This window comes from Ammospiza caudacuta, chromosome 9 (genome assembly GCF_027887145.1).
Source record: "Ammospiza caudacuta isolate bAmmCau1 chromosome 9, bAmmCau1.pri, whole genome shotgun sequence".
Classification (NCBI taxonomy): Eukaryota; Metazoa; Chordata; class Aves; order Passeriformes; family Passerellidae; genus Ammospiza; species Ammospiza caudacuta.
Window position 1 is genome coordinate 22234080 of NC_080601.1, and position 27629 is coordinate 22261708.

Sequence of the window (27629 nt, forward strand, 5' to 3'; positions counted from 1 at the left end):
CTGAATTACCTGAAAGAGTAACTTGAAGCATCCCAAAGAAGAGTTGTTACAAGGAATTGTTGTTTTACCCATAAATTCATTGGCACCATAATAATGAAAAGATAATCTTGATCTCACACTAAAACTGACAAACGAAAACTAAGGTCCAATTAAATTATTATCTTTTGTTTTAGTGATGAGATCTCTCATTGAGTTATGTTTCCATTTCCAGTTAAGTACCACTGGTGTATCTTGGTGCCCTGAAAAATATTGGGAAGATGTTGGCAGCAACACCTGCCTATGAACCTACCTAAAAAAAGCTCTGTTGCATGCTCCAAATCATTCATTATTAGATAGTTTTTCTTCTTGAGTGGGCATTTTATGTTAGGGCGGATTGCATTTAATAAATTTTACATTGCTACAAAGTTCTAAATTCACCTGAAGCAAAAATAGAATCCCAACAAACTTTTAATGAGTCCACAAGCAACAGCAGATTTCCTTTCCCACCTCCACTGCCACCCTAAAACACACTCCACTGGTTTCACACACTGTCCTGTCTGTCACCCCCTTCACATCCTCTGGTTTTTTCCCCAGACAGATTTTAGTTGGTGCACTGGTGCCTTTCCTGTCAGGAGGCATTGATACACTGACAACAGCATTTACATGCTTGCTATATTCTCTAGAAACAATAAAACTATGGGATTCTTTTATTTTCTAGGAGTTACTTTGTGTACCAAGTTTTCACAACTGTCACCCAAGATTTACTTTCTCATTTAAGGTGAAAGTAAAATTTGCCTTCTAAAGGAGTACTCTGCAAAGTGCCTCTGCTGATACACCCAAGGTGCCCATGCAAGACCTCTCATATGTAATACTTTGTTAACCCATGCTTTCTGGCAAACAGACAAAGCTTGCAAACTGACAAGTGTCATTTTACCATTGGTCACATGTGGGCTGATTTATGTAGCTTGCACCACAAAACAAATGCAGAATTACATCATATGGGCTGCAGCCCCTCAGAGATTACTCTCCACTCCATTAACTTTATAAAATAGACCAGATGTGTGGGATAATTCTATTTATTCTTTCCAACTTGCTACTCCATCAGGCTAAATTAAATGGGCACTGATAGAAAGAACTCTGACCACAAAGAAGAGATGAAACACCAGCTTCATGAAGAGCAGAGGATGGTGGAACAGGCAGGGAATGAGTCACAGCTCATTCTAGATTTCCTAGATTGCCCTGCCTACTCTACATCTGGATCCCTAAGCTAACCAGAAGGGGAACTGTTCAAAGCTTTGGATCTGTGCTGTGCCCCACAGAGCTAAACAGGGTACAGAAATAGCAGTGTTCGCTTCTGCAGGAAGCTGGCTCTGGCTGGGATTCACAGGGATGTTTCTGCTAACAAAGCGTTTTTGCCTTGCCAATTTTCATCACAGCCACGTGCCAACCTGCAAAAAGGAAAATTAAATTTGACCAATTTAATTGTTCTCCAATGGCATCCTGTTTTGACTGCTTAGATTTTCACGTACTTAGGGTGGAAGCCAGGTCCTTCAATAAATAATGACAGAAACTGCATATTTTTGCTGAGAGTTCCAGGGTCCTTGGTGATCAGCTGTGATGCTGCAATCAACACAGTGTTCATCCAATACTAATTTTTCTGCTGTCATCAATTTGCATTTTATGGCAGTTGCATTTCCCAAATTAAATATTTGGGCCACTTACAATGCAAAATACCAGATGCACAGAGAAATAGTCTGAACTGATTTAGATGAGGAAACAAAAAAATTGTTAATTCTATACTTAACAATGAAAACAGCTTTCATACAAAAAACTCTAGCTGCTGTTGGAGCACAGTATTGATACTGATCAAGTGGAGAAACTACCTGGTCTTTGCAGCTACTCAGTCCTTCCAAGAGGGAAAGTGCTGCTCCTCTCAGTTGCCTTTCCTTGCTCAGCTGATTTCCATTCCAATATTCTCTCTTCCCATAGGAGAGAATTTTTTCCCGTCCCTTTAAAAATGCACTTTGCCTTTCTGCTGGTGTTATCACACTATAGCTGCCCAAAGAAAGTGTAATTTAAGGAGATATTTGCATGAAAGCAGGATTGCTCAGAGACAGTCAACAGGGAGAGAACTCTCCAGGAACTGTGTGGCAGCAAGGATGTGATGATGGTCAACATTGATAGGTGGTGGTTTGTTATCCAAACTGACAGGATTGCATCTGGAAAGCTGCAATGCTTAAAAACAAACAAACAAAAAACTAACTACCAGAAATTTTTGTTTCTTTAAAAAACTGAAAAATAGCTGCCTATGAGAAATGTAACAACACAAACATATTCAAATGGCAATAGCACATCAATTCTTCAAGGGCCAATTCAGACCAGTGAGCCCATATGATGAAAAGGGAAGCCTTTATTCCCATCAAGTTCAGTGCAGTAACTAATTTCAAAACCAGCTGGGGATATTTATTGAACACTGACACTGAGGCATACTGGTATAGGCAAGGCTGAGTGTGATGCCTGGGCCCAGGAAATTTCAAACTCAATAGCTGAGAGAGTGGATTCAGCATTTCAGTGACAGAAAGATGAAGCTGACACTTGTATGTGAAACCATTTGGGGTTTGACCCTCCTTATTTCAGGCCTTCCTTTTCCTGTTCTGTTAATGACTTCTATGGGAAATAAAGGTGATGAGCTTGAAGGGCTGATAACAGGGGCCTCTGGAGGAAGGGAATAAACACAAAGTCAAGAAATTATCAATCCAAATACTCAGGTACTTTTGGGGATGCATAGGAGTAAGATAAACGTGGAATCCATGCTCCATTGCAGTGTCAGCCAAAGACAGAGCAGAGAGGAGGGGGGACAGTGACCCCAGAGCAGCAGCACAGCCCTGCACTGCCCCTTCTCAGCTGCAGGTTGCCTGAACAAGCTCCAGGCACTCCCCTGCCAAAGGAGCCTGATATTGTCAAACACAACAGCTTGATAAGGCCTAAAACAGACAAGAGGAAGCATTTGACTATGTCTACAGAATAAATTGAGGACTTTTGAGAGGTCTTCAAGAAGCTCTCAAAGCCAACCTAGTTTAAGATGTGTTTATAATGAACACTCTATTACTTATTAAGTACTGAAACAGCCCCAGCAGGAAAACCATTTGAATTAGGAGACATGTTAACTAGGAAACCCAACAGCACCACAGACTACAAGAAGCCCCTAGAGGGCCAAGGGAAAGATCCTACTTCCTACATTTGCATTTCACATCTGGGAAATGTGAATCATTACATCAACATTTAGAAAAATCCAGAAATAGCAGAAAGGAAGGAAACTTTGCATTAAAAAAAGGTGAAAGACAGGAGACTGTTTCCATCTTGAACAAATGGAGAGAAAAATGTCAGCACTGTCCTGCTGAGGACTGAGGATGAGGATCTGAATTCCCAACTCCAAAAATACTTCCAGGTCCTGTTCAGAAAGGGGGATGCAGGAATTTTGTGGTTGCTTGCTAAAATATCTTCTCTGTTTTGATACTCAAAACCTGCCTCTAAGACCTTCTGCAATAGCTGGGCAACAGCTTTCATTTCTTAAATATCTAAAGAAAACGTTTTCTTCTATTTGTTTTCTAGCAGGCACTTTGCTGCTGACATTGCAACTGAGAACTGAAATTTCTTTTAACATATGTTCATCTGCACTCTCACCTATTGCTTCAAATGGATTTGAGAAAAGATTCAATCATCATTAGGTACACAGTTACCCCAGAAGAAATGGAGTATAAATGGTATATGTAGGCAAGTACACTGGCAGTCTGTGAACAAAAGCTGAGGAATCCCTGAAGTTTGGTCAAATCTCTTGCCAAGATATGGCAATAATTTTGATGGTATCCCAGTCACTCACAGATTGCACAAGAAACTTGGAGGGCTAGAAAGAAAAAGGTGGCAAATGGGTTCTCTATAATTTACCCACCAGTAGGTTAAAAGAACAAATATGTACATTATAAATAAATATATCCACAGATGGTCTAGGGCTTCCCATGTTTATTATTTCTGGACAATTATGACAACCCTCTGGTAGCAACTAATGTATTTACCATTCTAAAAGCATTCAAGGACAGTATTCCCCAGAATCTGAATAGATGCTACTGACAATGAGAACAGTTAAAGAAAATAATGTTTAATGGTAAAAGGAGCCCAGATTATTTCCCATGTCTTGTTTTTACTTTAGTTTTTAATCCTATCCACTTAAATAGCATTACCCAGCTAGCAATTTGATAGAGAATGTAAGCCTGATTCCTGGTGCATATAAGCATGGATGTATATCCCTTACACAGACTAGATATACAACACACATTAAAAATACAGTTGCTTCATTTTTCTCTTATTTGCACAATGCTCTGAGACAGCATTCACACCAAAGTCCATGAAATCACGTTACTATAAAATATCAAAAAAAGGAAAAAGACCAACACTTTTTCAGTGCAAACTGGTAATGTCATCTAAAAGCAAACATGAAAGATTCCTCATTTAGTGCTTTCTCACTTCATTATCTCATCAAACAAAACAACAAAAACTGATAAATATGACACATAAACCAAATCAGAATAAAAAATGCTGTTCCTTTTTTTTAAGTCAAGTAAAACCAAGAATATCTTGGTTTGTGGATAACTTGTAGATATCCAACACTGAACTGAAGCTGAGAAACAACTATTCAGTAGCATTTGCATTGCATGCAAAGTAACCAGTAGAGCTTTACTAACTAAATTCATCCCGACTCACAAAATATATTGTTGCCTGCCCTCAAGCCAGTTCCACAATTCCCAGCTGCTGCACGCTCTGGGGAAGAAATCTGCCACAAATTGCTGGCTAATCTTACAAATGAATAGCTCATCTCGCTGCTGAATAGATTACCTGCTGCCCCAGGGGCCTGCACAGTTTGAACTGCTGCAGAGACCCAAGAGATGGATTTTGATCTTACAGCGTAAGGAAAGACAAGTGCCTCCTGGCTATACCTGAGTTCTCTGGGCTCCTCTCTACTGCCACAGTGTGCCAGACAAGTGTCATCTGAGCAGCACCCACCCTCCTGTGCTGAAAAATGCTTCTTCAAAAACAGGAGGATGGAGGACCTGAACACCAAAGATTTCATAGTTAAAAGATCACAGCTTTCCCTGCATGCAGCTATATCCAGCATCCTCCAAGCTGCAGAGGGACAAGGAACCAATCCAGGAAAAGTCTCCACCAGGGTGTCTTCCCCCAGAGCAGCTGGCTCACTGCCCCACCGGGAACAGCTCTCCCACTTCCCAGCAAGTGCAGAATGCTTCAGAGAGGAAAACAAAACTATCAGTTCAATGAGCTCCACAGGAAGCACCTTCATTTCCAGTGAAGAAAAACAGAGTGATTAGCTTGGACTGCTTCAGTTTTGGTTTTTAAAAACTGCACCTTTCCAAAAGTCTCCATCCCACAGGCTGGAAGCCACCTCCTGCAGGCAAGTTCAGCTTGCAGTTCTACTGCTCACAGTCACATCAAGGTGTGCCAATTACCACAGGCAACAATACGGCTCATAAATAGGTCTTTTGCTCTCATAAGGCTGCTGTAAAGAAAACCCTCTTAGGAAAAATTGATAAAATTGAGATTTTTATTTCTTTTAATCTGCTTTTTTAAAACCTACAGGAGACTCTACAAAGATAATCCAGACTGGAGCTGTAGTGACTCACCACAGGACAGAAAAGGTAAGATACTTTTCTTCAATGGCATAAAGTTTCTTGTTTCAGGTTGGAAGGAAAAGGTTATTTTTCTCTGTTGAATAAGGACACTAACAGCATTTAATTTCTCCTTCAAATTCTGTGAGCAGGAACATGTACCATCATCCTCTAAATATGCACTCCTGCTAAATGGGCAATGTGCTGTGTTTTCTTACTGGTTACAATAGGATCATGACAGAGGAAAAAAAGTGTTTAAAGCAGGAACAAAAAGAAGTCCTAAAACATTGCACAAAACTATCAGTGCTTTCCAGACTAAAATAAATGGTAGCAGATTAAGGAAATCTTACATTAAACTGACTTCTTAGTCTCACCATATCAATTTAAGCAGTGCTATTTATCTAATTTCTTCCAACATTTATAATTTAACAGCAGGTCTACACTACATTCAAAAGTATATTGAACAATTTAGGTAAATGTAAAACAGAGTATAGTGCATGCATGTAACAATTATGCTCTCTAGGATTGGAAGCACCCTCTTAGGGGCGATTTAATCTTCCCTTTTAGAGTTTTGGGCATTCACCTATTCCAGCTAAATATAATCTGTTTAATAAAACTCCTACTCTTATGATGTCTAGGTCTATTTTCCAGAAAAGAGAGAATATACTCCAAGAGAGAATAGTATAGGGAATGTATCCTTGAGTTGTACACATGGCTATACATCATGAAAGTGAAATCATCAGGTAAAAGCTCAGTTACAACAGAAACAGAGAACCATATCTTCGTGTACACAGCTAACTGCACGTGCACAACTGCATTAAGATATCTGAGCTACATTTTCCAGGCAACTGCCATAACCACATGTCATCATCCCCCTCTGACCACAGTTTGATAAGCAATTATTTCTTTCAGCAGCCGTGATGCCGGCAGAAACAGCCCTTACCTCCTGCCCCCTGCCATGTGTTCCTTCCTTTCAGGCCACCTTCTCAGCCCTCGACACAGCAGCCACGCAGTCACACAGATCAGGGTAAAAAGTTATGAGTAAAAAAGAAGCAAAGGTGCTTTTGAAGCCAGAGGCAGTTCCCCAGGAGCCCCTCACATGGTGGTGCTCGTCCAGCTCAGAGGGTGGCAGGGGGCTGCTGACGCAGGCACGGCTCTCTCAGCACACACATGCCAAATCTCTCCCTCAGGAAGCAATTGTGTTTGCACCAAAGCATTTGAAAAATCTTCCCCCCCCTGTGCCCAGCCTGTTGGACCTTGGCCTGGGAACATGGATCCGGAAGGGATCCCTGGGGGTGTCCTCGTCCCCTTCCTCACAGCTGCGGACAAGAACCAGCTCAGCAAATCCCATCAGCAAGGCAGCTGCAGGTGAACGCTGCACAGCTTGAAGCTGAAGCGAATGTGCAAGCTGGGGCAAAAAGAAAGTTCCTGAGTTTCCCCCTGTTTACATATCAGCTCAATCAATTCTGATAAAGCTTTGCAAAATCAAATTACACGCTGTACTATATTGTTTTTCATCATCACTTTCCACCTTCAGGTGAAGGCGAAAGTTAATGATTGAATTTTAAAGGCATTAATGTGGAAACCCCTTAGGGAAGCCCAGAGAAAGCTTCTATTAAAATACAGCTTCTGTTACACTGCTGCAAAAAATGGAAAAGTAAACATTAAACACAATGCAACTGAAAAAAATATAAAACAAGAACAAATTATGAGCTACGGAGCACTGAAAACAGAAACACAAAAAGACAGTAACAGCTAATGATTTGAGGTAAGCAATAACATGGCCCTAAATGAGGCATAATAGAATCACTCTGAGGAAAATGCAATCCTGTTGGACTTCATTAAGTTTCATGATATCCTCCAATTTCCCAGCACTAACAGAAACATTTCCTCATTGCCATTGCAGGAGTGGACTGAAAACAACCAACAGACTCAGCTGTCCCAACCAGCTTGTTAACTTAATGAAATCAATTCAGTCAAAATGCTACCACAAAAACCCAAATTCATCCCAAATACCTAATTAACAACTTACCTGTAGAGATATTAAATAGAACAGGTGGATACATGAGCAGCAAATTATCAGAAAGTTCAAAATAAGGATAATACTCACTGTACCTTTTGGCTTCTTTTTTTCATTGAATAGATTCCCTGAATTTAGTCAGCCTGTGAACACACAATTTCCTACATGAGCACTTCGCCTGAGTCTATTACTGCACACCTGGTTGTCCTACAAGAGACAAAGAATTCTCCTGGCAATACACTGTGTTAATGCCCCAGAAGTAATATCCAGGCTGTTCAGGATACGGATCGCAGTGATCAGCTACTTCCACAGCTCACTGGCCCTGCGGAAGGCCAGAGGGCAGCCCTGCAGCCTGTGCCTGGGCTTTCGGAGCCCTTTGGGGAGCCGCTCACACACACACACCCACAAGCACAGACACACAGACACAGACACACAGACACACAGACACACAGACACACAGACACACAGACACACAGACACACAGACACAGAGCCGTGCGCGGGCATCCCGGTGACAGCCGCGCGTCCGCACGCACGGGGCCGGCGGCAGGCGCAGCCCTGCCTCTCACACCTGCCTCCAACAGGTACATTTGCTCTGCTTATGCAACAGGAATAAAAGATACCTGAGCTTCCTCATGCCATCTCGCAACTTGAAACGCTGTTTATCCTTAAACAGGCTGTTTACCTGACCAGCATCTTACCTAACCAACAGCATATACATACACATACACATATACATATACATATACATATACATATACATATACATATACATATACATATACATATACATATATCTAATCTATGTATGTGCATTCCGTCATTAAATACTGGCGTTTACACTCATTTTTATTGATGTTTCAACGTTTCCGCAGTTCTAAGGCTGCACGACACAGGCAGGGCACGAAAGCGCCTCGGCTGCAGCCGTGCCGCCGGGGAGCCGCGCTGCCCGCCCCGCTGCCACCGCTGTGTCCCCGCAGTGTCCCCGCTGTGTCCCCCGGCGGGCCCGCAGCCCCAGCCCCTACCTGCAGGCTGCAGCCCCCGCCGCAGGCTGGCCCCGGCGGAGCCCCGAGGAGCCGCGGCCGCCGTGCGCTGCCCCCGGGGGCGCTGGCTCGGGGCCCGGGGGCGGTGAGCCCGTCCCGCAGCGCGGCCGTGCCCGCGGGCCCGCACAGGAGGCACCAGGGCGCCTCGGGAAGGGTCGGGTCGGGCTCAGCCCCTCCCCGCGGGGTTTGCCCCTCGCCCACCTGGCCGCTGGCTGCCCCTCCCCGCAGCGGGGCCCTCGCCCGGCTCCGCCGAGCTGTCACCGGAGTCCCTCCTTCGCGGTACCTCCACCAGCACGAAAAGTGCGTCTCAGCACTGCCACGGGAGCTTCCAGCGCATTAAGAGGGATATTTTTTTTTTTTTTTTCTTCCCATCGAGACAAAGTCAGTACTGGGATTTGTGGATCAGCGCTCTCAGGCTTTTCGTAAGTTATTTTAAACGGTTCCAAAGTCAGGCAACATTCAAGAGAGGAAATAACACCAGAACTTGTGCATATGTATAGTCCTCTCTCACACACGCCAGTCCTTCCTGCCCATTAGGAATCATGCTGCTGTTTGGTAGTTTTTAAATTTTCAAATGCAGTTCAAAACCCCAGAGCAGGGGAAGGACTCACGCAGATTTGGACCCTAGACTCTTGGAACAAGTTTCAAATTCCAGCAGCCTTCTGTTTATCCAAGAAAGATAAACTAAGTGGCCTGCTGAATACTGCATGTGTTTTTGGGCAAGATCTGGAAAGCAGCAGGCCTTTGCTCAGAAAGGACATTAACATCCTGTGACACTTTCCATGAGTACAAAGATAAAATGGGATCTTTTCTTACCCTTGTTGCCAGACAAGAGCTGCTTGGTCCTTGTATTTCCCCAGGACCTTTCAGTGCTGCTCTGAAGAGCAAGTGCAAAGCTGCCAGGAGTGTGCAAGCAGAGCCCTGGGAGGGTGGCAGGGAGCTGTTTGCTCTGCTGGTCTTCAGGATAACTTCAGGCATACATGATGTGGGTAAGCATGGCAGCTTCAGGGCAGATTATTAATTGGAAAAGACTTCCCTTTCTAGGTGACTCTAGAGCTACTTTGTGCACAAGAGAGCCAGGAGAGACTGATCTTTCCCCTCCTTGTGCTCACTGTGGCATGAAGCTGTACACCACGTATGCACATCTTCCCTAGCACAAGTAGACATGCCCCTGTGGCATGTGGCTCACAGAAGTCCAAAAGAAAAGGGGTTAGGTTTACCCCACCATGCATGTGGATGACAAAAACTTGTCCTTTGACAAAAAAAGTGCAGCTCCTCCTTTCTTGTTGAGTTTTTGATTTCCCCCCGCCCCCAGACCATCGTTTTTATGGTTCTTTAATATTTTGAAAAGATTTTTTTAATCTTACTTGTATTAAACTGTGCTTCATGTTGGAAGATTTCCTTTACCAAATACCCTGGTAACATAATTGCAGCAGACTTTATTTGAACTGCTTAACACTGGAAGATAAAATTCTGAACATGATGCTCTGGGCATTAAGCTGCTGCTCAAGAGGTTGGGGATCTCAGCATTGCAGTGAACTTGCTGCAGGTCAGGTTGGCAGCACCTCTGTGACAGCTCCCATCAGCAGGGGGAACAACAGTGGTTGTCTGTATTGGCTGCTGACATTTTGACATCTGGCTCAACAACAGGTAATGCTTCTCTGTGCTGTGGAAAGGATACTGTCAGAGCACTACACCACACTGTGCATTGGACAGTGGGAACTCATGCCAGGGGAACTCAGGCAGAAAAACCACTCACACTCTGCTTACCTGCCCTTGGCGCTACAATAACAGCAACATTAAAACACTTCTGTGCTAATTAATTTTTATATAAATTCATTTTAAGCACTGAAGTGTCAGAAGCTAGATGTCACCAAACCAAAATGCGTGACTTCATTTGGTTCTTGGATCAAAACTCTGACACTAATAGAAATACCAGGGTTTGGGTTGCACGCATGTTTACACATTCATGACAGGATTCCTTTTGTCACTAATTTTTCTCATGCAAGTTTCAACTGCTGACAGTACACAAATGACCAAGCAACACGAAGCCATGAATAATAGCCTTAATCCTTCCAAAACTGCAATGTTGCTTTCTTTAGAACTGCAATCAAGATAGGAAAGGAGCACATGCCCTCACCTGGAGTGCCTGACCAGGCAAAGAAAACACGACTGGGCAAGGGCTTGTTTTGGTTTGGTTCCTGTGCAAACAAGAATAAATCCCTTACACTCTTTCCCACTTTGCCAAGCACAAAAATACAGTATAATACTATAGAATTCAACAGGTAAAATAAAAGTTTTTTTCAGTTTGGAGAATGGTTAGGTGCCATGGAATAGGGGATGAATGGCCTTCCTACACAATGAATGTTCTTAATTTGAACCTTTTATACAAATACCTGTTGGAAACTGAAAACCTTACTACCCTCCTTCCACTGCCCTCCTCTCCCATCTCCTTGGGAGCCAATCAGCCCTGCCCTTGCAGCCAGCCAGCTGTACAGGGACATGCAGCAGCTCGTGTACTCAGAGGAACATCTCCAGATCTGGTCACTAACATCTGGATCTACAACTTTTGGCATTCTATAGTCAAAGGAACCCAGCTTCCCTGGCCTCTCTAAAAAATTAAGCCAAGGACTGGGGAAACTGTATGTTTCTATGGTTCCTTCAGCCTCCTCTCTGTGTCTATAGTCCAAATTTTGCCAACTCCAAGGCAAGAAGGTAAAGTACCCACACTTGAAAGCTGTGGCTCCTTCCTGGAGGTGAAAGCAAGCTCTGTTTCTTACTGACAAGATTTTAGCAAAGGATCAAATGACACTGATGCATTCCTAAAAATATGTGGCTGTGTAAGTCATATATGTAGCCTGGGATAGAAAAGGAAGGGTATGTAATGTTTTCCTCACTTTCCATGGACACTGCTAATTCCTGGAACATAAGACCAAAAGATGCATTTGAAACCAGGCAGTTTCTAATGACACTCTAAATTAGATGAGAGTATGTCATGCTACCTACAGAGTGCATCATCTTCAGAATATTATTGGGAAATTTTGGCAGAAGCATCCTCTCTGTCGATATGAAATAAGTATAGGCAGATCAATACTGAATATTAGTTGAACAAGAGGATGATTTATCTCCTTTTACTGATTGCAAACTTCCATATTTCTGCCTTGTTACTCTTTATCCACATGTCATGAAGTCCTTGCTCCAAGCACACACTGTAAGATTTCTGAACACATTTATACGCACGTATTTTACAAAGATCTGCATTCCAGCTAGCAAGTACAGTAATTTTTCACTGGAAAACAGATTCATCACTAAAAATGTCCTAGGGAAACATTATTTAACAAAATTTGGCTGTAGAAATGCAGGAGCTTTAAAAAACCCTTCTATTTCAAATGACTTGTTTTTGGCAGCCTGCTAGGTTTCCTTGCTAGCAGGCTTAATTTTGGTGGAGAAAGTGAAATGAAATGTAGACATTTGGAAATTTCCCATCAGAAGAAAAACTTAATTAGACATTGGAATTTTTCACAGCATGGGAATAATAAATTTGAATTAGTCTTGGAAGCAGCCTTTGCACAGCTATTCCAGCTTTTCTTACATATTCACCTAACTGTGGACCAGAAGCTTGGGCTACTTCAATCCATACAGGAATCTGACACCAAATATAGGCTGTGATGTCTCCAGTCTGAGGAGACCTAATAATTTCCATCATTCTACAACTTTTCATAGCATTATGGCTTTGTTCTTTTGGGTGGCAAGTATGGCTTGCTGTGCTCTCAGAAGAAATGGTGTTGGCAGCTTGTCCTGCTCATCATCAACAGCCTTGCCTGTAGCAGCCCTCAGGGAAATGCACGAGCTAAAGAAGGGTGAATTGGGGATCAAGGCCTGAAGGTCTTTATCCTGTTCACCAAATCATCACACAAAACCAAGTAAAAGAAGAGTAAACCACCACCAATTCTTCACATCTCCACAGCACAGAAAACGAATCCTTTGGCAAGAATTTTCTGCACCTCAGAGAAAACTCTGGCTGGTGTTTACTGCTGCTGGGGCTTTCAGAGAGAGTTCCCACCCAGCCTGGGGTATACTGCACCTCTGGACAGGTTTTGGCTCCAGCTCACCTGTAAAATACACAGCTTAGCACCTAGCACTATTTTCAATTCAGTTTTTACTACCTATTTGTTGTATTTGTTGTGTTCACAGGCTGAGGGAGAAGCTTCTGTGGTTTCAACTTTAATACATTACTTCAAATAAAATATTCCCATTGATATCATCTACAGCAAACATTTACAGAGTTAACAAACACAGAAACTATTGTCATTCCACAGAAAGTTACAAGCATCAAAGATTTCTGTTTTATTTGGAGATGTACCAGATTAGTCCCAGGGGCACTTATGCAACACAGAATCCTGCAGATAATTTTTTTCACCTGTGCTTGGTACAACAATTTTTCCCCCCATTCATTTGCTTTTTTCTCTGTGAGTTATGCATGTACAGACAGAGGCCTAAGCCAGAGCTAACTAAAATAAGCTATCTGCTCTGAGTAGCCCAATATTTTGGTAAATATTACACCATTGATTATCCATGGCCCTGCATTTCAGTATGAGGCAGCCCAGCCCTGGCAGCACAGGGCAGCAGCATTCCACACCACCTCGCTGCTCTCCTGCCACTGCTGCTGACTTGGGAACTGGTGACACAAACTTCAGCCACAGATTTCTGATTCAAGCCTGAATCATATTTTAGTACAGTGTTTTCTTGTTTGTGTTTTAAAACAGTTCTCTGCTGTTCTGCCTATTTTTGTGTGTGTGTGTCCCAAATTCCCCTCTACTGAGTTCCAGTCATAGACCACTGCTTTCTAGCACAGCAGGGGAAATGGAATGGTCAGGGACTGAAAGGGAACTGACTCTAAATTACCCTCTCTCCTCCACTGGGTCTGTAAGGCAATAGACTTGAAAAGCAAGAGCCGGTTCTTACACTTTTGTGATTAATTGCCTAACAATCTCCACACACAGGACAAACTTCTACATTGTCTCACACCCACAGCCAATAGTCTCCAGAGCAGTATCAGGAACAGCTCTTCTGCTCCCAGCCTGATCAGGGGCCTTATAATGCCAGAGTTGGTGTCTTAGAACTTTATATTAACATACATAAAACAAAACTTTAAGCAAATTCCCATAATGCTGGGAACCAGGTGTTTACAAAAATCTCACAAAGGCGCTTTTATAATTGCCTTTCAGGTAGGAAAGCTGGAACAGAGATATGATGCATGGCACTTTCAAAAAATCAAGCTCCAAACTGAGGAGGAAAAGATTAGAAATTGAAAAAAGAAGTCTTCTTGACTAGCTGACCTCTACGATTCGTCCAGTGAATAAAAAGTCAATTAGTCTGCAGGGTTTGGTGCCTTTTCTGCTTAATTTTTTTGAAATACAATTTCTTACGTGATGAGAGCAAGTAGTGGAGAGAAATTTAGTTCCTGAATGTTTTCTGCCCTAGGTGTAAACGAGCAGGTGTGAAGTGTGTTACAGGTCAGCCTGCAGCCACCATCAGGAAGCAGCTTTAGCTTTCCTTGCACTGCTTTTCTCCCTTCTAAGAGGCAAACCAATGATGCTTGAGGGCTGCTACACTGCACAGGCAAATCTGCTGGAGAGAAGTCTACAAACCTATAATTGAAGAGAACAGAAAATTTATTTTCTAAGCTAAAACAGAAGTGACAAACACTGGGAATTTGGGACTGTTTTTGGTTTATCTTGTAAATACTTCTGGATTTTTTGTGCACAGCCTTTTGTAGCCAAGTGCAATATGCTGAAAGCTAGCTGGGTAACAGCATGCTCCATGCTTAGGACATAGGAACAGCATGTTTTTGTTTACTTATTCAAATAGCAGTAGGGGTGAGGTTGCTCAAAAAACAAAACGATTCCACTAAAAGGAACTAAATTTTTTTGAAGTACACTCAGCATTTTGTGATTCATTTAGCCAGCCAACTGTGAAAATGCTGAATTAATTTGTTTAGGGGTTTTTCAATTAATATGCATTATTTCACAGGTACTTTTTAAAATATAAAAAGAGTAAGAGCAATTTTCAAAATAAGAGAGTGTTCTCACTGTTCAAATCAATAGCAATAGTAAGGTTTTATCTCCAGGTGAAGCCTATCCAATCTTTTCAGAGAAGCCTCTCACAGCTTCAGTTGCCTTGCCCACATTGCACTAGTGCATTTCACAAAACTGGTGTTCACAGACCACCTTGGCTGTGCTGCCTCCACTGCCTCCTGTGACAGCCAGCCTGTCCGTGGGGCAATGCCAGGGGGAGGACAGAGGGGCAGGTACAGCAAACACTATCCCAGCTCAGTACTACATCTACAGCTTGGTCATGGTTTACTACCTTACATGAAAATATTTCCATCGCAGTCTCTAACTGATGCAGCTGTTCTAAAACCTTGTAGGAAAGCATTTTGGTCAGCATCCTTCCTATGGGCTTGAGATACTAATTTTTTCATCCTTACTGAAACACAGGTATTTCCACTTCCACCTAATCTAGCATATGCATTAGAAACTCCTACAAACCGAGACCAGCTGTTTTATTTTTGTGCAATTTGTTAACACATTAATGCAAAACAAATCCCCTGACCAAGTCACAGCACACCAGTGGCCACACCATCTTGTTGCTTGAAGCACTGATTTGTCTGTTGTGACAAATGCATTATCAAACCAGTGTCTGCCCATGATGAGACTCTTGCTCCAAGCATTGCGCCCTGATGCTTTTAAGGATGCAACAGAAAATGTGCATTCCCTTGCAAGGAAAAGTTCATCTCACAAAAGATTTTAAACCCAAAGAAGCATGCCATTTTGGAAAAAAAAATCCTAACATATTATATGAGAAAGTGGTAACATGGTTGGCTGAGACCAGATCTTCATGGACGGGCATACATGGAAATCTTGATAACTTGGGTTAACTCTTCTCTGTACATGCACTGCCAAGGCTGCTTTGGTCCGTCAGCATTTGCTAAAGGGCAACTTCTGCTTTGTATTAAATGCCCAGATTCACACAAACTTTTAAGTTTGAAAAGAAATGAATGAGTCACCCACTCAAAAACCTGGAAAATGACAAAGTTGTCAATTTGGACAGATGCTTCTGAAGGTGGAAGTGAACAGATCATCACAATAAAATAAGCAAAACCACTTAAAACAATGTATCATTCCCTGTTTTTAAGTAAAACATGATGCCACTTCTGCTGTTTACCCACCTTCATTCCAGGTACCAAGACACAAAAGAGACCGTGGTGTTTTTCATAGCCTGTGTTACATTTAATTCCAAATTCAAAGACACCTTGTGCTTTAAAAACAGAACCCAGTAGAACTCCTCATCCAACTGGAAACAATCATGGATGTTTATTTTGTCATCAATTCAACCCCATATGGTTCTCCCATCTCTAAAGTTCTGCTGTGTCCTGCCAAAAATCACTTGTAAGTATCTTGTGACAGTCTAATGGGAACAGAAGTGCTGATAACAGTGAAACACCAGGACAGCTTTGCTGAGGTTGGAATGAACTGCAAGCACCCCACTTGTCCTAGAAGTCAGATTCTTGTACTGCCCCCATGTACCCCATGCTAGCCTTCTCTATCCAATCTGATAAAGTAAATACTCTCAGCTGTTTCTTTCTCTTCATCCAGCACTAGGGATTTTCCCCCAATACTTTAGTCGAAAATTTTTACTTTAGAACACAGACCCTTCTTCCTAGGGGATGCAATTAGACTTTTTGTCAAAACCATTTAAAATTGGGCTGTCTTGGTGGTGGTGGGGAGAAAATGAAGAGAGTAGCATGTGGTTCAAGAACAAGCATTCAAGTGCTAAAGAAGAAGAGGCCATGACAATTGTGAGTAATGAGTCTGACTCATTCTGCTCCAACTTACCTGAATAATTACCTTACCATTTTCAGAAACAGAAGCTAGATTTACAAAGCTTGGTCTCTTTCAATTTATAGCAAAACAAGTATTTTCAACACATACTAAATCTGCAGACTCGCTGATCTCCCTTAGGGAAGTCTGCTTCTTCAACTTCACCGTTTGCAAAACAAAAAAGATCCAATAATCTGGATATTTCTAGGTTCTCAGTAATACTCTTGGATAGTGCTGGAGTTGAACTTTGCTTGCACAAACTTCCAGTTCATACCAGTTGTAGTAGAGGTTTATCTGTATAGTTGAGCAAGAATGTTTTCAGACTCCTTAGATACCTCTGGATGACTGGTGAAGTGGGGCACCTTGGGGAACCCCTTCCAACAAGTGACTGTAGACACCAACTGCACACCAAACACAGGCAGAAAAATTCAAAACAACACCAATGCTCTCAGAAAATGCCCCAAAGTACTCCCCTAAGGCAAAAATATTGTAACAGTGCCAGAAATCAACCACAGTCATTTATCCAATACTTTAACTACAGAAGGGAGACATGGAGGAGGAAACAAAGAGCTGGGATAAATGGAGGCAGGCCAAGTCTGAAGGTAAAGAAGCAAGTTACAGCAGATTCACATGATGGTACTGAGGGGAAAAAAGTAGTCAACTGTGGATTTCAAGGCAACAAAGAAATTGGGCTTTTCTCCCTCAGGAAGGGAAGATTGAACATACAGTGTCACTTTCCTCTAGTTTTTCCTACTTTGTGATTTTCCACAACTGTCTATTCTAGTTAAGGTCTGCTAATATTTTTCCCAACCAGGAGTACTCATTTATGTAATATACAATTCAGAGTACTTTTTCTCATTCTTTTAAATACAGAAATTCACCTATTAAACACTTTACATTTCAAATCAGCATTTTTAAGGTAAAGTTTTATTTTGTGTTTCTCTTAGAACTATGATCAACTTACCCGACAGTCCCTAGAATCTCAGGGCTAACTTCAGGGCTACCACGATTGTGCTTTTCTTCTTTAACCACACAGCCTCAATTTGTTACATATTTCTCTGAATGGCTTGCTAGGATTTTTTTTCCATGTGTGTGGGGTTTTTGGTATTTGGGGGTTTTTTTGGATTTTTTTTTTTTTTTTTGAGACGGAGAGGATTTCAATCTCAAAAGAACAGCAGGTTTTTCATATTTGTTTACTTAACATTATAGTCTTCCTTCACAATTCCAAATATGAAGAATGCAAGAACACCTCAGTGACATTCCCATGTCAAATTCCCTTCAAAAACAGACAAAGGAGGGAAGGACAGGATCTTTCTCTGAAACCAGCAGCTACATGGCTGATGTCGTGCTTCCCTCTACTGGTTACTATAAGAAGAACAGTTACGTCTCAACATTCTGAAGTTTTCCTTAAAAAAACAAAACCGTGTACAAGTGAATCTTTATTTGAAGGCAGAACTTAGCCAATAACCTTAATCAAAGTTTTTTTTTCTTTATTAAAAAAATAGAGGCACTGAGAAGAACCATCTACACTTATCTCAAGCTCAATATTACAGAAAATATCAACTTCAGTATGTTAATATTATCTCATATTTTTGTTTACAGCCCTTTAAAGTCAATTTCAAGCTGGCAAAAGGCATCGAAGACTAAAGCCTTGTTATGAAGAGTAAAAACATGTCCAGAACCAAAAGATTATAATGTAAATAAGTGGCCATATATGTCACAAAAAATTGTTATGTATATCACATCATTGCTTTCAAGAAATGAATTCCACAGATACATTAAAACTGTCAAAACAGTAGTGGTCTTTATTTCCATCACACAAGTTAACACTTCAGTTAATATTACCATCTTTCAACATTTGGGAGATATGTAAGTCAATGACTTAAAAAAGTGAAATACACCCCCTTCCAAAAATATACTGAATTCTATACTGTCCCTCTGATGAGTCATTTACTTTGTGACATCACATACAGTCCTGCAAGACAAAATAATTTATGAATTGTTTTTCAGCCTCTCATTTGTGAGCCCTCAAGGTGTCTAAGGAAACCAAGTTTATACATGCTCTGCAGCAACCTAAGTACATGGATTTCAAAGGGATTTCAATTCAATTTGGGAAAAAAAGATCTAGAGAGGTCCATGAATCCAAAAAGGTAGAAAATACTGTATTGGAATAAACACCCAAATTTTGATGTCCTAGAGAGGAATTTAACACTAGTTTAAAAGCAGAAAATACTCTAGTCAGTATTTTTCTAATTTTAGTAACTGGGCTTTAAATAATGCTGTTATCAGTTGCTTTCAATTAAGAACAAGTTAAAACTTGTAGACTACAGAAAAATAACTGAAGACAATCTCCCTTTACCATCTAATACCAAGTGTGAATAACATCTTTACTACAGAACTCTTCATGTTGATCAGAGGTTTTCATCAGAAACGGATTTTCATTTTAGTGTCAATTCAATAATTAAGATTTTAGTTCACATCATCTTTAAAATTTTTTATTATAAAGATGAATCAGCCCTGCAAAACCAGTTGGCAGTCTCTTCCTGTTGCAATTCATGACCACTGAAAAATTACAATCTTTAACCCCCTGCTATTACAAAGCTTCCTCACAGTCCTTTGAAGAAATGCATTTAGCCACAGAATGATTTGCAAAATTTTTTTGGGGGTGGGGTTGATAGACAGTGGTTAAAGTATCTCATCTAATGAGGAAAGTGAAGGCAAAAAAATCAATGACTAGTTTTCACAGTAAAATGCATCAGCTTTGTAGTTTCATTTGAAACCAAGAACAAATCATGAAACGTCATGAAAATAAGATAAAAAAAATCTCCTAGAGTGATTACTAAATGAAGTTAAAATTACCACACTAATCAGTAAACCCCAGAAGAAAAGCAGATGCCTCATATCATAGGTCTTACATTAAACAGTATCCATTTTTTAAAATAAATCCATAAAATCTGTATGTTTGGCCACTTTGCACATTTTTCCCCTATAAAATACAGTGTACAGAAAAAAAATCTTGTAATTCCCTGTATGAATTCTGAAGTATAAGGTCAAAACCCAGAAATTAAAGATCAGCTAAAAGGATTTTAAATTATTTACAAATCCAGCAGGTAGAACTACCATAATGGCTTCATTTCCATCCTTGTAGTGGCTTTCACTCTTACCCAGCAGCATCTGCAGTAGGAATCTCTTCAGACAGCTTCATCACTGATCATCTGTCATTTTAAGCATTTCTAGAAGAGCCCCAACAGCTCCAAAATAACCCTTTGAACAAAGGCAAAAGAAAATCAAAACAAATCAAATTCCAAAATAAGACATAACATGAACACAAAGTTTTCAGTTCTGTTAAGGCAACTAAAAGAATGTCAGCCCTGCCAAGTATTTGCTCTATCTAAAATATGATTTAATAAGATCATCCTTAGGTAGAAGAAAGGGCCTGATACTGGGAAGAGTCCTACATAGTTCTCCAAAATTATTAAAAAAAATATTACAACACCATAATACTGATGCTGTACTGAGGAAGGGCAATTTCCATTATGGACCTGTCCATCTGGTACTCACCTCAAAATTATGCTTACAAAAATGAATTATACTTAAGGTTCTCTTATACCAGCCCACACAAATGAACATTGTTGCTATCAGGGTCAGAAAGCAAATAAGAGAAATGGGCAATGTTTAACAATACATATCACAAGATTAGTGATCAAACCAAGGAGATAACAAGTAGTATTTTCAAATGAATTTGTAAACTAAATAACATTTATGCAGAACTTGGCTTGTGCATTCAATTCAAAGCAATGGCATTTTTCCCCTTTCAAGTTCACCAAAAAAAGAACTACAAGAATTTTGTACTTACAAATGGAAGTTCAACACATTTCCTTACCTCATGTTCCAAAAAGAGAGCTTTTAGCTGTCCCTTGGACCAATAATCCATAGCATATGCTAGCACCTTCATAGAAATCATATTAATTCTGAGAAAGTTGCCAACAAACACCACCTTGTCGATATTCTGTAAAATTGAATTTGAAAAACATATCAGAAAAATTATATTCAGCTACATTATTTGCCTCATTTAACATGTACCTCTGCCTCTAATACCAAGTTAAATGGGAATTTTAGGTTACATTTAAATACTTAAAACTGAAAAGTCAAAAAATATTGCAGTTTCTGACCACTAAGTAAGAGACATTGCAGGAGCAGGGAGGTGCAGAGTTTTATTCAAAAGAAAGTGAGAAGCTATTATCATAGATGACCAATATTTGTTTAAAATATCGAATAAATGTCACAACCTTCCCAAGATGACTCAGATTATGAGCTTTTTGGTGGTGGTGTTTGGTTTTTCTAATTGCATATGGCTGCACTGAAGACATCTTTCTCCCCTTGCATGTTAAATGAAGCAACTTTCCAGAGATCACTATGATTATTAAATCCAGATGGAGAACCTCTGAAGGGTATCTGAGAATGATTACACAGAGACGAGAAGGAGCATCTTTCATAATCTATTATCAGGAGTGTGACTCCATTTTCAAAAAGCAAGTGAAACGGGGACAACATAATAATACTTGATATGTATGGCATTCCTTTGTTTCAAATTTCATTTGAACTCAGTTTTCACAGGAAATGAAGATTTTTTGAACCATCAGCACTAGGCTGCCAATGAGAAAGCCACAGACCATCTTCACTTGTATGTACACCACTATAGAGAGCAGTGGTTCTGTGTGGTGTTTAAACAATGCCCCTATCTTACCAAGCACAAATTTTCACTTGCATTTTGCATTGGAGTAAAAGATGATGTCCACCAGACACTAGAATTGATCTAGAAGATTCAGAGGGAGGCCACATCCTGGAGATAAAAGCTTTTACAGGAGTCCTGAAGAGCCCTAGAAATGCATCTTCAAGAGCCTTCTGTAGAAGTTTGCCAGAAAGGCTGCCAGGGACAGGGACTAGAATTAGCAAGGGTTACCCCCCTGCATTGATCCAGCTTTATAAAGCCCAGCCTTGGCTCTGCAGCAATTCCTGTGCTGCAGCCACAGCCGTGCCATGCCCAGGACTGTGCCTGTGTCACAGCCCAGGGACATCCTCACTGCAGTGCCTGTGTCACAGCCCAGGGACATCCTCACTGCAGTGCCTGTGTCACAGCCCAGGGACATCCCCACTGCAGTGCCTGTGTCACAGCCCAGGGACATCCCCACTGCAGTGCCTGTGTCACAGCCCAGGGCACAGCCTCAGTGCAGTGCCTGTGTCACAGCCCAGGGACATCCTCACTGCAGTGCCTGTGTCACAGCCCAGGGACATCCCCACTGCAGTGCCTGTGTCACAGCCCAGGGCACAGCCTCAGTGCAGTGCCTGTGTCACAGCCCAGGGCACAGCCTCAGTGCAGTGCCTGTGTCACAGCCCAGGGCACATCCCCACTGCAGTGCCTGTGTCACAGCCCAGGGCACAGCCTCAGTGCAGTGCCTGTGTCACAGCCCAGGGCACAGCCTCAGTGCAGTGCCTGTGTCACAGCCCAGGGGACATCCTCACTGCAGTGGCCAGGGCTGCAGAGCCCATCCCCAGAGAGCAGAGCTGCTTCACTGGTGTGCAGACTGAGCAAGGGCCAGCCCTGACTGCCCTCAAACCAAACACAGCCACACAAACTTTACTGAAACCATTCCCCTGCAGTCATCTTTCTCCTCAGACCCTGCAGCCACATCAGCATGCATTGATACTCAGGAATTTATGAATGAAAAAAAGAACTTCTTAAATTTCAAACTGCTGCTATGGAACATGGCCAAGAGCACCCTGCACCCTTGGCTGAAGCAGTTTTGTCTCTGAAGCAACTTCAGACAAAGGATGGACAAATACACAACGAATTAATTTCCTGTAATGCCATAGCATAAAACTCATTAGAATCTACATTTCAATTTCACATGCATATGATTTTTTCTGAATATAAAAACAAAGCTACTGTTAGCAGAAGCAATACCTAGCACAGAGTATAAAAATTACTGCAAATTTTGAATCTACAAGTACTAGTTGTATCTACTAGAGTAACAGTGTAGACCAACATGCAAATTTCAATTTTGTTTCAAACATTCCTTGAGTTGACAAGGTGAAAAGCTGTATTAATAATATAAACTTTCCTAAATTTCTGATCTGAACTAAAAACAAGTTTAGTGTTTTTCAGAAGCTGAAATGCTACTCTTAAGGGAGTCTTGTCAATTTAATTTTAAATTGTCCACTGCTGAAACTTTCAAAGCTGAAAGACAGAAATCTTAAACTGCTGAAGAGATGGTAGTGACATGTTTATTTAAGCTAATCAAATTACAGCAACCTGGAAAAGACATGCACTCTTTCACTCTGTGGGGTCTTGTTAAATTGTTCTACTACCCTGCAGCAGAAAGCTGTAGTATAGCATAGCTATAATATAGCTTTAATATAGCATATTCACATTATTTACCAGTATAATTGAATAGCAAAATCTGTATCAATAACACAATTAAAACCTGCACATATTTTTTGCAAGGCAGCTTGTTCAGATGCAAACTTACATGTTCTGCAAGTAAGGAAAGTATAAACCAGGAGATCAGTTTCCTTTATGCAGTTCTGCTGTGCCTAGGACAGGCCATTTCAAAGGGTCTGTGGCCAAATGGTTCCAGACTATGGAATTTTTCTACCCCATTGCCAACTTTGTGCAAGCAAATTTGCTTTGAAGTTTTGCAGACAGAACATTTCATTTATTCCCCAGCCTCATTTTTTCCTGCACATATGCAAGTCATTTTCAACACAATATTAAAGCTGCAATCATTGGGAAAAACTTATCAGAAGTCATGCTTCAGGGCATAAATTGATTCTGTCAACCTAAAAGTGAGCTTTACCATAACCCTAATCTAATACATACAAGCTCCACAAAAGAATATCATATTCAACTATTTATTTAGTTCTTATTTGAGGATTTGATTCATCAGGCTTGCTGAAAGTAAGAGCCATGTCTCCCAAAGGCAATTTAGGTGCCTAGATTATTTAGCAGAGTGACAGCATTAGGTTTTTTCCCCCAAGAGCAAGCTATGTGAAGATTACTTGAAATGATACTGCATGTTTTCATTTTTAATAGTACGTAAAGCAACTAAATGAAGTTTTCATTCTCTAAAACTACAAAATCATTTACTTCAGGCGTTGGAGAAATTTTGCTTTGACACTGTGAAATGAAGAATATTTAACACATCAATTCACATTCCTCCACCAAATTCTATGGATCACACCAGTTTTTAAGAGGCCTGCCCCAGAACAAAGATGGTAGGAACTTTTCACAGTGACTCAGAAGCATTAGTTTCATTAGCAGCCTGTCTCCTCCTGTGTGGTTCCCTGCTGCAACTCTCCATGCTTTGATAGCCCTGTACAATGCTGCTTGAACTCCATGCCACAAGGCAACACTGTAAAGAAGCTGAAAGCAAAGAGAACACTCAAAGGGAATCATCCTGACTGAAAGAGTCAAATTGTCAAGAAAGAAAAAGTAAGCCTGCAGCCACTTTTCAGAATGAAGGAAGGTTACCAGTGGCATTTGATAGGGGCATACACTGCAACTTGTGCTGATCAGGTCCTCCAGAGAGGAATATGAGCAAAAAACATAACAATGGCATACAAAATCAAAAGAAAATTAAAAATGAATAGCATAGCAGTGCTGAATAGACTTATATCCCACGACTGAGGGAAAAATGGCAGATGAAGTTTAAATTTAAAGAGTGAAATGACACAACTGAAAGGGGGAAAGATGCTTGATTATGCAGACACAATAATAGGGGCTCCTAATTAGCCACTTTTAAGATGACACCATGGAGAGATTGTTGATTTTTTAGAAATGAGTTCCATGCTCACAAAAATGAAGTATTATGAACTGCTAGCAAAAGAACTCTGAACACAAAATTTATCCATATGCCATCACATAAATTATTGAGCAATGACACTCTGAATATCATATAAAGATCTGATAATTCAACCTTAAAATTACAACCATAAAAAGATTTAAAAGACAAAATGAAGCAATGCATAAAAGAGTGTCTTCTCTTTTATTAGGTAAGGAGACTAAGCATTAGGACCTTTTGTCTTGGAAAGACCAAGAGGGAGAGGCAACAAAGGTTGATTAAAAATCAAATCAAAACCCACACCCACAAAAAGCACTCGTGATTAATTATTTACTATTTCTGATAAAGCCATAAGCTAGATGGGACCCAATAAAGTGATTAGATTGCAGTTTGTTGAGTTCCTTGGGTTTGTTTTGATCAATTTTTCTGGCTCTGTGTGTTGTTGATTAAAAATATAAAAGTGGCAGCAATTTTTTTCTACCAACAGAATGCTGTGCAGCTAAAACATCTACATATTTAAAAAAATTCTTTAAATTCATTATCTACTCAGAGCAGATGAAAGGTATTAGTTACCACATAATGGTAAAGGATGAAATCTGCAAATAAAAGCAAGGGCCTGAATGTTTGGGTTTGTGGTGGGGTTTGTATTTGGTTTTTTTTAGCTGCTGGAAGCTGTAGTGCATGGATGGAACAATCCATCCCTATTTATCATGCCTAATGAAAAGAATGTAATAAGCATCTGATAGGAAGGAAAATGAACTGAATTTTTCCTTTTTCTTACACAATGCAATGGAACTTGCATCTATCCAAACATTTAACACAATACACAATTTCAACCCACCCTGCTATGGAAACAATCCAAGCAAAATAGTATTCAAAATAAATTCTATCTTGCTATAGTAAAACCTGTAAATTGCTACAAAGTAACAGAGTAATAATTAGCATTAAAAACATGGTAATATCTATGTATTACAGCTTGAGAACAAGTGAACACTCCAGGCTGAAACTCAATGCCTTGAAGAGGCATTTACAGACAATTTTTCTCCCCTCTTCTGTAGCTTTGAAGCTTGAACAGCCTTACACTTTACATCAAAGCATGCACATAACAAGCCGCAAGAGTTATAACATGACATTAAATACATGCATATTTACCAAGGCCAGTGACACACCTACTATGTCAGCAATTTGCATTTTTGCATGCTGCTAATCTCACTATGTTGTCTCCAAAGATTTTAAGCTCATGGTAAATAACTCACCTCGTTCAGTGCACACATGCGAGCGATAGAACCGATGTTGTTGGTGATGGTGACCAAAGTAGCTCTGGCCAAGTCCTCTTTACTGATGGAATCTCTCTTTTCTTTACTCATCATATGACCAAAGCTGTGTGAGGAAGATCATGCCTTTTAACATGAGATATTCAGGAGTGATAAAAGCCCTTAAAATTTTATCATTTAGCAAGCTTTGCTTGGATTTGATAACCATTCATTTGTGACAGATTTGAAATGTGAAAAGGGATCTCATTAGAAAGGCAGAACAATGAGTAAGGACACTTCTAAAATAACTGGTCTTTTAAATGGAAGCAAACTATATGAGGCATTACTTACAGCTGTTTAAAAAAACAAGAGCAAAAAGTAGGTGAGAGATCAAAGGACAAACCCCATGACCCGTGGAGTGACATTTCCACATGGACACGGTGCATAGTCCAGGGATGATGCACTCAGTGTAGCATGCATAGGAAGTTTCCAAGGGCCTGCTTACAAACAGCCCAGTTAACACACACCTGGAGGCTACGGCAGAGCCCTGAAGGCCAAAGCGCTCGTAGTCCCCTCCGTAGATGTCCTTCACCAGCTTGTCCACGTTGGTGCTGTCTCCCTTCGCGGCCATTTCCAGCGCTTCTTCAAACGTCTCGCAGCCAGTGAGCAAACAGCACAGCCCCAGGAACGTTCCTCCTCCAAGGCTGCAAAAGCACAGTCCCTTCAGCCCAGCTCTCACCACAACCCTTCAGAGTGCCACTGACAACATGCTGCACACAGGTGCCAGCTGCATCTCAGAACCCCTCCCTCGAGGAGGGAACGCAGACACTCTGCAATGAGTTCCTATTTAACACAAGTGTGGTCTTAACTGAACTAGCCTTGAGTCTTTAATCCTTGAATAGGAGAATTGTACTAAAGGGTTAGCTAAGAATAAGGTCCAATCCAGTACCTCAGATACCACTTTGCTATTTGTAGCACTCTAACAAGTTTTCTGCACAAGAATAATTAACCAGCAGAGCACTCAAATGACTGAGGAAAGAATGAACAGTGAACAAAGGTAAATCTATGAGGGCTGGCAGCCAAGGCAGACCTTGTTCCCCTAGCCAATGGCAGAAAGCATTCTGGTTGGCTCCTTTTCAAAGCAAGCCCAGCATCAACCCTGAATGTTCTTTGCCTGAAAGAACTCTGAGCAAGGAGCACTCACTTGAATATTTTGTAAAGGCTCAGTACAATATTTACTGACTACATTAAATTAGCAGGGATTTTTAACTGCATAACATGTTGCTAACCCATTAAAGCTCTACTTTGAACTTTTCAGTCTTACAGACATGAACTTCAACTTAGTAATCTCTACATCCTTCCTCATTCTTTCTTGGCCACTGACAAAGCTTATTTGCAGCGCCTGCAGTCACAGAGACTGGAGCCACTGAAAACAAGGGGATCAGTGAGACACCACTCTTGCACTTCATGAAAAAAGCACAGGAGGTCACAGAGGTCACTGTTTATTCTGTGCTCTTGGATTATTGGGTTTTTCAGAACACAACTCACAGAGCTGTAGTATACTCATTATTTGAACAGTAGAAAGCTCTGCACACCAGCCACAAGACAGCACTGATTTCATCACCTATAACAAGTCAACAACACCCTGCAGTCATGTTTTTCCTTCCACAGTGGAAAGGATTAGAAGCATGTCTACCAAAGATACAAAATCTCTGTGCTTGAAAAAGACCCAGAACTACAAGAAATCCAATGCCTCCCACTGAACTTGTATACGTCCATACTGCAGATAGAGAAATGGCTCATGGCTACCATTGTGGCAAGGATATGCCCTAGGTAAGGCAATAGAAGATATGTAATTACATCATGTGCATTTTACAGGAGAAACTTTGTATCATGCACCAAAAAACAGAATGCAGGGGAGAGAACACTCATT

The 27629-nt window shown here is 40.9% G+C and overlaps 1 protein-coding gene across 4 annotated transcripts in view; it reads right to left on the reverse strand.

Annotated features, from left to right (window-relative positions):
- Window positions 1–18028: 18028 nt before the first annotated feature.
- Window positions 18029–27629, reverse strand: part of PANK1 (pantothenate kinase 1) — a 35269-nt gene continuing 25668 nt past the window's right edge. For 3 of the 4 annotated variants that reach the window (XM_058810306.1, XM_058810304.1, XM_058810307.1), the window contains 4 exons: window positions 26224–26400; window positions 25700–25823; window positions 20486–20611; window positions 18029–19866 (listed from right to left, as the gene is read on the reverse strand). In XM_058810306.1, coding sequence (XP_058666289.1) covers window positions 19807–19866; window positions 20486–20611; window positions 25700–25823; window positions 26224–26400 — 487 coding nt within the window. In that variant the 3' untranslated portion in view covers window positions 18029–19806. The remainder of the gene's footprint in view (window positions 19867–20485; window positions 20612–25699; window positions 25824–26223; window positions 26401–27629) is intronic. The other variant, XM_058810305.1, reaches the window with a different exon arrangement.